The sequence below is a fragment of the Sturnira hondurensis genome, unplaced genomic scaffold, assembly GCF_014824575.4.
Source record: "Sturnira hondurensis isolate 20B ecotype Veracruz unplaced genomic scaffold, ASM1482457v3 Scaffold0011512, whole genome shotgun sequence".
Classification (NCBI taxonomy): Eukaryota; Metazoa; Chordata; class Mammalia; order Chiroptera; family Phyllostomidae; genus Sturnira; species Sturnira hondurensis.
The window spans coordinates 357,893-369,866 of record NW_028084143.1 but is presented as its reverse complement, the minus strand read 5'-3'; the positions used below and the strand labels follow the sequence as shown (position 1 = coordinate 369,866).

Below are 11,974 nucleotides of genomic sequence, written 5' to 3'. Positions count from 1 at the left end.
TTCAGATTCACTCGAGTTCTGTTTTCACCGATATTTATGCGTTCGGTCATCATAAGGTTTTCCAAAAATTTACTGATTTGCAAGTGCTAATATTTAGCTTTAAGTTGCCATTTAATTTTCCCAAAGTGCCACTAGCCTTCCTGCCCTCTAACCCCGGAGCCTGCCATTGCCCCTGCCCACTGGACAGTGATCTGCAGGGAACAGAGGGCAAGGCCAGTCTCGGGCCGTTGGGGGCCACGAGGGAGCGGACCCTGAGGATCGTGATCTGGGGAAAACAACGGGGACGGCCTCTGCGTCGGATACCGGGGCTTTGACAGCAGGACCGGTCAGTAGGCTCCAATGCTCCGGGTTCACCGGGGGGTTGGCCCCGACCTGTTTCCACTAACAGCCCATGGTCGTTTTTATTCATGAATTATCTCAACCGTGTATTCACTGTTCCCAGTCTCCAGCCGTGTCACCTCTCGCAGAAATGAATTCCAAGAACTCCTGTCGTTGGGGGGGTACTTGATGGTTTTGAGTCACGCGTAATCCCCTCAAGGTTTCCTGGCGGGGACCACACACCCGCATGGACCCGGGAGCCTGACCCCAGGCCCCCCGGGCCAGAGGCAGTGCGGCCATCCCTTGCACAGCCTCTGCTCTGCGCAGGGCCCGTTTGGGAAGGGGCCACTCGCCACCCTCCAGCCATCACAGACCACACCTTGTCTGGTAGTTGTTGGCAGTGTCAAAAGAATTTATTTCAAATCTGCTTGAGACTGTGGCGAAACTCAGGTTTTCCAAAAGCCAATACACAAAGTCCAACCAACCCCCAGAGACCAGAAAACACAGTGTTTGCAATCCAAAAAATACAAAGGCTTGTGGATACCGATACAAAAATTAGAAAAAGCACTCCCCTGCCCCCTCTGTGCTTCCAGTGGGACATGAACACTGAAGGGACCGAGGGCTGCCACCAAACACCAACAACTAGTGACAAAGTGGGGGTGATGGGGAGGAGGGGAGGGAGAGAAGGGGAGAGAAAGGCGGGAAAGTGGAAGTTCTGTCGACAGCCGAAACAAGGACACAAAGCGCTTCGTTACTTTTTAAATTCCTTTGCCAACGTCAAACACACATCTCTCATGCTTAGTACAACGGATCAGTGTGAAAGCAGTGATTCTGCGTCATGCATTTAACACTCTGCTCTGTTCGCCCTGCACTGGCTCCCAGTGCTGAGGGCGCCCCATCCCCAGCATAGGGGCTGGGGAGGGCCTTCCCAGGCAGGACTCGAACAGCACGGGGATCCTGCCAGCACGTTGGGCCACGCCTCCAGCCGTCCCTGTTCTAAACCTGAAGCTTGTTTTACATTTTTGGAGCCTTACTGAGCCTCCAGCCTGGTAGGCAGTGCCCACCTTGCTGGCCCAGGAGCCCCTGGGTCCTCCCCGGGACTAGTGCCCTCGGTGAGCAGTGCCCTTTGGGAGAATACCAGCGCCTGCCCTCAGGTCTCACCTCCCAACGCCTTCTGACTGAAGTCAAGGTCTCGTGGAGAAACTGGGAACCCGCCTTCCCAGGCAGGGAGTAGGAGGGAAGCCCCCGGGCTGGCAGGGCACAGCCCCTGGGCCTTGGAGCGCCCCTGCCCTGCCCTCTGGGCTGCGGCCTGGGCACGTCACCTTTCTCTGAGACCCTGGCTCCAAGCGCTCCCTCTGCCGACACCTTTGGCAACAAAGGGGTCACATTATGGGTGGAGGAGCCCTTAAATACCAGAACGTATGGTGACCGAGGAGTTAGACATGGGGGTGTTCATCTCTTTGTATTTGAAGGGAACTTCTGCACGCAGATGCCCCAGGGACTGAGAACGAGGCCGCAGACGCAGGGCCGGCTGAGAGCATCTGGTGCAGACTGTACGGGCCACTGGGAGCAGGGACACTCGGGACACTGCTCTCTGCAGTTACAGGACTGTGTGAAGTGTCAGCTTCGCCCCACAAGGCCAGGCAACTGCGCGAGAAATGCGGTCATGAGAGCCCTGGATGGAAGACACTGTGGCCAGAGAAAACTCCGGAGAGTCACCAGTGGACTTGCTACATTAAATGTGAGCTGTGAGCCTAGGCTTACTAGATGACAGACTTCTTAAGTGTTGTTCCATAATCCTCAGGATGCGTCAGAGGAGGTAGGTTAGTAGGACTAGTCCCATTTTTGGGTGGGGGTACCGAGGCACAAAGATTTGGGAGATTTGCCCCCACCCAGAGCTGGCCCAGTGCCCAAACCAGGTGAGAAGATGAGTTTCTGAGGGTTGAGCTTGGTGTCTGATCAGTACGTCCTGCCCGTCCTGCCCGCAACCTACTCTTGTCTATTTCACAGCCAGGAATGTGGTGACCGAAACAGCCAGGGGCCTGGTTCACCTTCAGAGGAGTCCTGAGACGTCCCAGGCCCAGCACAGACCTCCAGTAGCTTCTAAGGATGTCTGGGCACATTTCTAAGCAGTCAAAGGCCACCAACCCATTAAGAAGTATCTGTTGATTTCAGTCACAAGTGGCCAAGGGCAGTGAAGGACTTTCGTTTCTAGGAATGGGGGTGGGGGCTGGGGGCATCTTCAGTGAACACAAAGTGCGTTGGACAGGTTGGCTCCTGCTCACCGCTGACGGCACTTTCCCTGCCAGTCCCCAGCTGGTAGAGCACTGCAGCCCTGCGGAGAAGCCTAGTCTTGGGGACAGAGACCAGGGCCCGCAGCCCTGTCATACAGGTTTCCCATGTCACTGAGCAGACACCCCTCCCCCACTTCATCATTCTTCCTGTTGACACCGAACTACTTGCATAACCCAGTGGCCCTCAACCAGGGGTGTCCCCCAGATATGGTGCATTGGCCCTATCTGTAGACACTTTCAATTGTCACCACTAACCTGGGGGTTGCTACTGGCACTGAGAAGGTGGAGGCCAGGGATGCTGCCAACACCCTCCAGGGCACAGGGCAGCCCCCACAGCAGAGTGTTACCCAGGACACGCCCCAGGTGTCGATGGCGCCGAGGCTGAGAAACCCTGGAACCGTCTGTGGGCCTTGCAACCGTGCCATTCCGCATTCACATGTCGGGTCCCCAAGGATCTGACCTGCCCTGTCTCGGAGCCAGCAGGCAGCCATGGGGCCACAGCAGCTTCACCTATGCACCACCTGTCACCTGTGCTGAAACGTGCCTTCGAAAAGGACCAGGCCTTACACCTGTGATTAGGATTAAGGCTGAACTGCAAATAGCCCTGGGAAAAGTATACATAGGTCCTTCATTTTGTTGCTTTGTGGAGAGGCTTTGCTGAGAGTGCTCTGGGCGGCCGAGGGCAGGGTCACCGAGAGCAAGGATGGACAGGTTTGTGCCCTTGGTGAACCCCATAGAGCGTCCCAGGCTCACTCCGGGGGCGCTGAGGGTGCTGTTGCAACTACGACTACACACAGGGCTGAAGATCCAGCCTTGAACTATGTACAATTTATAGGTCAGTTCCTCTGTGGGCCAGGATTTCTGGTGTCCCCTCTTGCTGGAATCATTCACTGGTTAGAAAGGAGAAAGGCAGGGCTGAGTAATGTCTTACGTTGCTGTAAATTAGGAGCTAGGAGGCTATGCAGTGAGATGCTATTGGAGACTTTGGAAAGAGATTAATTCCAAAAAGAAAGGCATAGGCTTTGACCGAACTTGCTGACCCGCAGAGAACAGAGGGCAGAGGAGCTCCCAGAGGCGTTATTTACAAGGCAGGGGAACCATGTTTAAGTTACTTTCAATCCCCGTCTCACTGAAACTGCTTTGTAGATGGACACCAAGCTAGTCCTCAGCCAGCCCAACAAAAGCGTCATCTCGATATAACTTTAACGTACAAAAATGTCACCACTTTGAAGGGACAGGGAATTCGCTGGCCGATGAGACGCCCATGCCGTGCGGCTTCTACTCGGACTCCCAGGGCCTCCGGGGAGGGTGACGACGGAAGGCCACCAGGAGCTGCAGGGCTCCTGCTCCATGTCGCCGATCCCTCGAGGACTCGAGTGTGTGGCACGGACCTGCCTTCTCTTTGAGGTCTGTTCTTGTCCCTGAAAGACGTTTTGTGCTGAAGACAGGAGAGGTGGCTGCAGGACAGCCGGGCGCCATCCCTGGTGTCAGCCGTATTGCTTCTGGGTTCCCCCAGGGGTCAGAACAGGGGGAGTCGCGTTGCTCTGGCACCCGCAGGACCTCCCGCCTGCTGCCCGCGGGGTGTGGGGGAGCGGCAGGGTGTTTTGGTGGCTTCTCTGTGAATGTCAGGTAGTTTTCTTCCTACAGAGGCCAACTGAAATTGTGGGAATATCTCTTCTCCCTTTCCATGTCATCCTGGGACCTAGGTGCTGGCTCTCCAGGGGTGACACCAAGCCTGGGCTGAGCTCAAGTAGCTCCTCTCCAGAGACGCAGAGCCAGGGCTGCCTGGTGACCTGTTTCCATGATTCTGGGAACTCTCCAGCCTCTCATCCGGATTCCACTGTAAAAAGCCACCTCCACCAGGCAGCCCTCCCTGACTTCCCAGGCACACTCTTATTCTTGGCACACTGGCCTCGTCTTTTTCCAGAAGACGTTTCCCAAAGCTGATGCATCTAGACCAGTTGCCCATGGCTTCGCTGGCCCCAGGAAGCCATAGCTCTTCCATGTCTTCCAATCTTCAGGAATCTTTCCCCACCCTCCAAGCCGACTCCACCCAGAGCTACAGGAAAGGAGTGAAACTAAGGAACGTGGAAGCAGAGAAGAGAGGCAACCGTACAGATGAAGACCGGGGGCAGCCTGGGGTGGCCCTGGTTGCCAGGACCTTGGTGTGAGGCTTAAATACAGCACCGGACAGCTCCTGGGGCTGCCAGGCAGTTGGCCCAGCCAGCCACACCTGTGGACACAGCTGGACAAAGCAGCCTGGAGGTCCAGGAGCAGGGGCTCGAGGTAGGATCGTCGGATCTGCTGAACAGAGAGCAGGGCCTGCCCAGCTTGGGCCGGGTCACTCAGAAAGCAAGTGCGGTGTCCCAACAAGCAGCTAGAACCAAGTGGACACAGTAAGGGCCGGTTTACGGGCTCAGTTTTATAAAAATCTGATCCAGCGAATAGAGAAGTGACTCCTCAACCTCAAAAATAAAATGCTTGATAAAATATATTCTTGTAAAAAGGTGAGAGGTTTACTACCAGATGGAGATGGAGGCGGCAGGTGACAAGGAGAAGGAGGAGAGGAAGGAGGAGCAAGGTGCTCCGAGGCAGGACCAGCCCCTGGAACGAGCTCTTGCGCTGAGAGATGAGCATGACTCGACGTGGGTCTCAGGGGAGAAGGGCTGTGTTCTCAGCAAGGAGGGATGGGCTCAGCCTGAGCCCCACCCCAGCCCCGCGGCCTCCCCACACCCAGGCTCGTGCTGGGAAGCTGGGAGACAAGGAACATGATATTGCTGTCCACTTCCTGCCTTTCAGAGGCCCTGCCTGCCCTGTCGAAGGAGGGCCACTCTGCCACGGTGGCCACTTCTTGCTCGTGAGGCGTTCGTGATGACAGACAGACGGACCTCGAAGCAAAGGCAGGCCTGCTCTCAGAGGCCTCCCCGGGCCTCCCATGCTACACGCCATGAGTCTGAGTGGGGCATGGCTTGGGAGAGCGGCTCAGGCAGGTTTGCAGGTGACCTCTTGGGGAGCCAGATCCAGGTGGAGACTTGTCACGTAGTCACTGAAATTCAAATTTCAGTGTTTTCTTCTGTGTTTAAGAACTGAGAACCGAGTGAATTAATTTTAGTAGACTATTGTGTGTGTGTGAGAGAGAGAGAGAGATTGACTGGTTGGTGAATGAAGGACCTAAGGAAACGAGAGAGGTGAAGACCAATTGAATAGTTAGTGCCCTTTTTATCGATCCTGGGTTGGGGCTGCAAGCGGCGGAACATACTGACGTCCCCAGGACCAGAAAGCTGAAGAAGTTTTCCCAGCAAAGATGAAAACACTGGGACTCTGAAGGAGTGACACCCAGCAAAGCTGGACCCTCCGGACACGGGGCTCCAGAGGGTCTCCTGCCACCTACTCTCAGGATGGGGTGGCCCCCACTAGACTCTCGCCCTCCCCACCAAAAGACCAGCTCTGAAAACAGATGGCAGAAAACAGAACCACAAACCCCAAATCCTTTCTCTCTCCCTTGAGAAGGGTCCTTCTTTGCGAGTATTTGAAAAGTCTGGGCGGGACCAAGGGGAACACACGCCCATGTTCTGCACCGACGGTGGCCTCCACAGGCCTGGCCTGCAGACCCGTCCTCTGTCCCCCAAAGAAAACATGTCTCAGCGGCTTCTGGGTCACATGGCGATGCGGTCTTCTGCCCGCATGGTTGTTGAATTGAGATTTAGCGAGGGGTGGCGGGCTTCTCCCCAAGGCCCATGCAGGGCTGGGGCTGGGGGCTAGTTGCCCGACAGCTTTGGCCGCCCCAGGTTTGTTGGCACTTCCAGTCCTGTGTGCAGGGTGACCTGGAAACGAAGGCAGGCTGGGTGAGGGTGGAGAGGCCGCCACACAAGACCCGAGTACCCAGACACCGCGGCGGCCACAGGCTGTGCACAGCTCGCTGGGTCCTCACAGCCTGCAGCCACTCTGTGCTGTGGGTCCGCTGTTGAGGCTGCTGCTCAAACCACTACTGTAAGGTCCATGAGTCCCCCCCCTCCCCAGTAGCTGGTCTGCGCACAGCTCCATGATGACTCGCCCCCGCACCTCCAAAGGCCCCAGTAGGTGCCTGGCCATCAGGGTCTACGCTGGGCAGGGGCATGGACTGGCTTTGCTCTGATTGCCTCCCCAGAAAATGGAATCACTTCACCTTCCCTGGTCCATCCTCCTGCCCCAACCCTCCCCCGCTTCTCCCCAAACTGCAGCCTTAGTGCCTCTGCCCATTTCAAAGGAACAGGGGGAATTTATCATGCCAGAGGGGATGGTCTCTGGGGAACACCCAAGCTGGGCCACTAGGTAAGCTCTCTACCTGGGCAGGCGCTATGGTGGGCTTCTCCATGGCCCTCTCTGCCCAAGGGCCCCACAGGAGTCCCTGGAACAGCAGGGAAGCAGGCAGACAGGTTCTGGCCCTGGGGGTAGGGGGTGGGGGAGGCACCTGCACGTTGCGGTTGAGGCTGAGGGCCGGCATGAAGACCCCGTCCACGTGGCTGAAGGCTGTAGGGCCCTGCTGCTGCCCGTTGATGAAGAAGGTCAGCGTGTGCTTATTCAGGTCCAGCAGCACGCCCACAGTGGCCCCCTTGCACACGCCACCTTCTGTCCTGGGGGAGAGAGGACCCAGGGCGAGCCGTCACCACTCCTAGCCCGGGAAGTGGGTGGGGGCTCAAGCAAACAGCGGGAAGGATGCCGGGAACGCCCTCACCTAAAACACACAGCCCCTGGTGGTACAAGGAGCTGTTCTCCTGGGCTTGTGATCCTTTGAGCGAAGCGCACCCACCTGTTAAGGGGCCTCATGGGAAGACCTTCCCCTCAGGTAAGGCTCCTCACTCTAGAGGGACCAGGGTGTGCAGCCCCTTCTTTCCCGACTGTGACTGAGACCCAACACCAGGGAGTTGGGGGCCCCATGAGGGAGTTAACATCCCTGTGTGAAAATGTGGGTAGGGAGTGGGGGTGGAAAGGGCTCCTTGGTCTGCCAGGGGAAAGAACCCACTGGGCCCCTTTTTGGCAGTAGCTGGTGCCGATGAGGAGGTGAGGGCAGGGGCAGATGGCCAGGCCCAGATTTTGGAGGGCTCCCCCGACTTCAGCGCCTCCCCCTGGAAGTATCCGGGCCTCTGGTGAGGAAGCGTATGGCAGGGGACAGGTGTGGAAGGTGGACTTGAGTCCCCTGTCTAACAGCCCACAGGTGATTGGCAGCCCTGGAGATAAAGTGGGAAGCTCTGGACAAATGTCGATGATACTCTTGTATGTTTCGTGGTGGTGGAAATTCACACCCACTGGGCGTGGGAAGAGCCTGGAATCCAGGGAGCGGCACTCTCAGGCGCCTCGGCCCACCTGCCTCCTCCCTGCTGGGGTGAGGCTGGATCCTGACCGAGGCAGAGCTGCCTGGTGAGAAAGCCATTTGTGTCCTTTGCAGACGGGGAATGAGCGACCCGCTGGAGGCTGAAGGCGGGGCAGAGAGCAGGGAAGGTCGTGACGTGGGTTGGTGGGGCTCGGAGCCCCACAGCAGGGTCCAGCGTGTGGGAAAGGGCACGAGAACTCGGCCGCTGATACTATTCCGACACCGACCACCAGGGGGCGGTAGCCACCAGCCTGAAATGCAGGTGTGTTTGCCAGCGCAGTCTCTGCCCGAGGTCAGCATTGTCCAAGGTCAACGCCAGCGGCCCCCGCCTGCCGCTTCGCTCCACTGGTGCTGCGCCGGGTCTTGGACTATTCTATCAGCAGCAGCAGCACCTCCTCCCCACCCCCACCCCGTCCCTAGAACCCGGCCAGGGTCCCGAGGTGAATTCTGTGGCACCACTGATTAGCCCAGTGACTTGGTCCCCAGTTCACCTTTAAGCCCAGACCTCATCATATGTAAAATGGAGATAACACTAGGGCTTTTATGAGGCCTTAACGAGCTCCTGTAAACCGGGGCTTCCCGCAGCGCCTGCCACCAAGTCGGCGCTGCAGTGATGTGGGCCTGCACTCCTGCCCGCTCTGGTCTAGGAATAGGGGGCGGCTCGGCTCGGGGGCCCAGCTAGCCAGAGTGGGGTCAGGGTGCAGAGGGCCAGAACCGCCCTCCCCCAGTGAAAGGCAGGTGGAAGGGGCCTGGTGGGCTTCCAGGTTCCCTGGGGACCCGCAGGCGTTCTCTGGGTTCCTGCCCCAGACCACAACCCACATGCAGGAGCGGCAGGTAAACTCAGCATACAGAGAACCTCCAGGGCCCACTCTGCTCAGAGAAGGGTCCACTGAGTTGCTCCTCGAGGCTCCTGCCCTCTCCTGGTTGTGAAGACAACCTTCGGCAGACCAGGAAGGACACCCACAGCAAGGAGGTCTCGATGTGGCCCGGCTCTCCATTTCTGGGTCCTCAGCCAATGCCGGCTTTGCGGAGTCCCCCTGCCCCCACCTCCTACGTACAGAACCCCCAGGGGAAGAGGAGAAGGAGGACCCTGAGGTATGATGGGAGGTGCGGACCCACAGCCTTCTCAGTCAAGGTGCTCACAGTCCCTGGGGGCGCCCCGGCATTGAGGCATCCTCCTGGGGCAGCCCCTTACAGAGTCACCAGCAGGGAGCACCCCGACAGGGCAGGGAGCGAGCCCGAGCTGACAGTGTGTGAAGGAAAGGGGAGCAGAAGCAGAGAGAGAACCACAACGGAGGGTCCCCTGGAACCTGGGCGCGCATGCACTGTGCTGGGTAACCAGTTTCCCACTGACTCACTGGGCCTGTGCTCACTTCTACCTGGTCAGAGTCAAAGCCACTTGGAAATGAGACACCAGTGTGGCTGAAAGCACCTTCCACATTCCTGATGCCTGAACTCGGGAATGGCAGGAGGGCCACGGGTCCCACGGGGCCCTTCTTCCCAAACTCCTGCGAGTGAGGAGGGCAGGGCGAGCCCCACCCCACCACGCACCTGTTGGTGTGGGAGTTGCAGTGCATGAACCAGCTGCGGTTGTTGTCCACGTACATGGCCCAGGCTTTGTCGTCCTTGCCCAGCATCATGTCCTTGACCACGCTGGCCCTGGCCACGCCGAAGGCGGGGTCCGGGTGGTTGTCGTACCGGTCCACGTGCAGCTCCCAGTAATGCACGCCCTTGGAGAACGCCGCCGTGCCCAGCACCACCCGGTCATCATAGCTGCTGCAGGTGGCTGTCTGGTTATCATTGGATAAAATGATGTCCCGGTGCCCAGAGTTGGGGTCAAAAGTGAACCAGGCCACTGGAGAGGGAGGAGGGAAGAGGCGCAGGTCAGGGGAGGGGATCTGCTAGCAGCATCCAACCTGGGCTCAGAGATGCAGGCTTGCTTGCATCTATCGGGATGTTGGCCCGATATCATGTGTTCCTCCCAGTGTGATACACACACGCACACGCACACACACATGCACTCCGCGATCTGTGTTCATCCACGTTCCCAATCCCACTCACACAACTTGCCAGAAACCCAGATGTTCGGGCCCCGAAGCCCCACATCTAAATGCGCTTCGGAGAGCCTTGGCCCCTGCGTGAGCAAGCGCAGGTGGATTCAGATCAAAGCCACTCTGCGTGCTTCGCATGCTGTTAGGGGTTAAAGAGGAAGGAGCCGCTCATGCCCCACCTCTTCGCGGGTGGGAGACTTGAGACAATAGAGGGGAAGTGATGTAACCGAAGTCACAGGGCTCCATTCTCCCAGTTCCCAGGCCACTGGGTGGCGCCCCCGCCTGCTCCCCAACCCCCTCTGGTCATGGGAAAGGAGGCCTTTCCTCTAAAATCGCAGCCACAACACACAGGGCAAGGGCTGCCCGTCTTCAGGCCAGGAGCCCCCAGGGGCAGAAAGCCCAGTGAGCCTTGCAGTGCATAAAACGTCCCCGCAAGTCACACCATTTCCAGAAAAGCGTCCTCGCTGTGCCCCTGACAACAGCATCTGCTCCGGCCCTCCCTCCTCCAGGGCCCGTCACATTTTCCTGGGCAATCGGAGGTGTGCTGGGGTAAATGAGGACAATGACAGAGGCTTGGCACCGTCCTGGGACATCTGCGGCCTGGGCAGGATGGCCTCGTTTAGTGGGGCAGATTCTCTTTGGCTCGTGTGCCTTATTTACATCATGGCTCCCGCCGAGTGCTCAGCCATCACTGTGGGTGTGGTCACATTGCCTGAAACCTGAAAGGCCACATCGAGCTATGGAAGCCACAGATCTGAGCTCCCGCACTGGGTGCTCTGGGGACAGGTTCCTGCTGTGAGGAAGGCTCACATCTGGGAGCTGGCACGCCTCCCTGGTGGTGGCATGGCCATCTCCCCCTTGGGACTGTCTTGCTCACTCTGAGTCCCTCAGAAGTGGGGCTTTAGTCTCCCCAAGGCTCTCAAACGCTAGTGCCCTTTGCCAGGCCCAGCAAAGGGGATGAAGGAATGTCTCTGTTTTTTGTGGCTTGTGAGGAGGGAGGAGCAGGCAAAGAGCAGGTGAGCAAAGCAGGAACTGGGTGGGCAGAGGTGCACGCCTCACTGCCACCTCATTCCCTCTATTCTGTCACTGCTCAGTCCTCAGCAGCTGATAGTCGTTCTTGGTCCCTGATACGAAATGCGGGTCCTCCCTCAGAAGCTTACCCACCGTGCCTGCGTCTATCTTTCCACTCCCCTCACGCCCGACCCCAGGAGTGAGACCCCCAGCGCTCACCATCGGAAGTCTGCAGGACGACGGTCTTACTGTAAGGCCCGACGCCAGAGGAGTTGAAGGCCTTGACCCTGGCATTGTAGGTGCTGTTGAAGTGGAGACCGTCAATGGTGCACAGGGTCTCCTTGCCAACATACACCTCCTGAAGGAGAGCCAGGGCGGCGCGTTAGGAAACCTTCTCTTAGCAACACGTCGGCATCAAGCGTGTCAGAGTTACGGAACAAGGAACATTTGGGTAAGTCGGCGGTGCAGGAGCACCACCGTGTCCACATCGGGCACCGACCCTCACCAGTGGCTGACCAGCCCCTCAGCCTGTGAGCCCGTGACGTGCGACCGGGAGGGACCAGATGTCTGCAGTCAGCAGGACGCAGCCAGACCATGGCCAGCAGTGGCGGAGCCAGCCCTCTGACACCAGGACCTCCGGGGCAATGGAGGTGCGGAAGCGCCCCCTCCTTCCCGCACGCAGCGCTTGAAGAATGCTGGTTTCCAACGGGAGCTGAAGTTACAGAAAGGAGCTACGCGTCCACAAACCCAGAAGGACCACCGTTTTCGAAACGAGGACCATCGCACACACACATGGGGAAAGGCAGACAGAGGAAGGGCGTGACCAAGCGCAGGTGGATTCCAATGGACCTGGGCTGGAACCACTTCTGGGGAGAGAGGGGTGCTCCGGGCCTCCCCACCTTCCCCCACCCCTGAGTTGGCATCTTCCACTTCCAGTTTCCTCTTCCCTA

At 58.2% G+C, this 11,974-nt stretch overlaps 1 protein-coding gene across 3 annotated transcripts in view; it reads right to left on the bottom strand.

Moving 5' to 3' along the window:
- Nucleotides 1-2,097: 2,097 nt before the first annotated feature.
- Nucleotides 2,098-11,974, bottom strand: part of TRIM67 (tripartite motif containing 67) — a 42,778-nt gene continuing 32,901 nt past the window's right edge. For 2 of the 3 annotated variants that reach the window (XM_037060236.1, XM_037060237.1), the window contains exons 7-10: nt 11,244-11,382; nt 9,514-9,817; nt 7,063-7,225; nt 2,098-6,436 (exon numbers count right to left, since the gene is read on the bottom strand). In XM_037060236.1, coding sequence (XP_036916131.1) covers nt 6,371-6,436; nt 7,063-7,225; nt 9,514-9,817; nt 11,244-11,382 — 672 coding nt within the window. In that variant the 3' untranslated portion in view covers nt 2,098-6,370. Of the gene's footprint in view, nt 6,437-7,062; nt 7,226-7,326; nt 7,381-9,513; nt 9,818-11,243; nt 11,383-11,974 lie in introns of all 3 variants that reach the window. The other variant, XM_037060235.1, reaches the window with a different exon arrangement.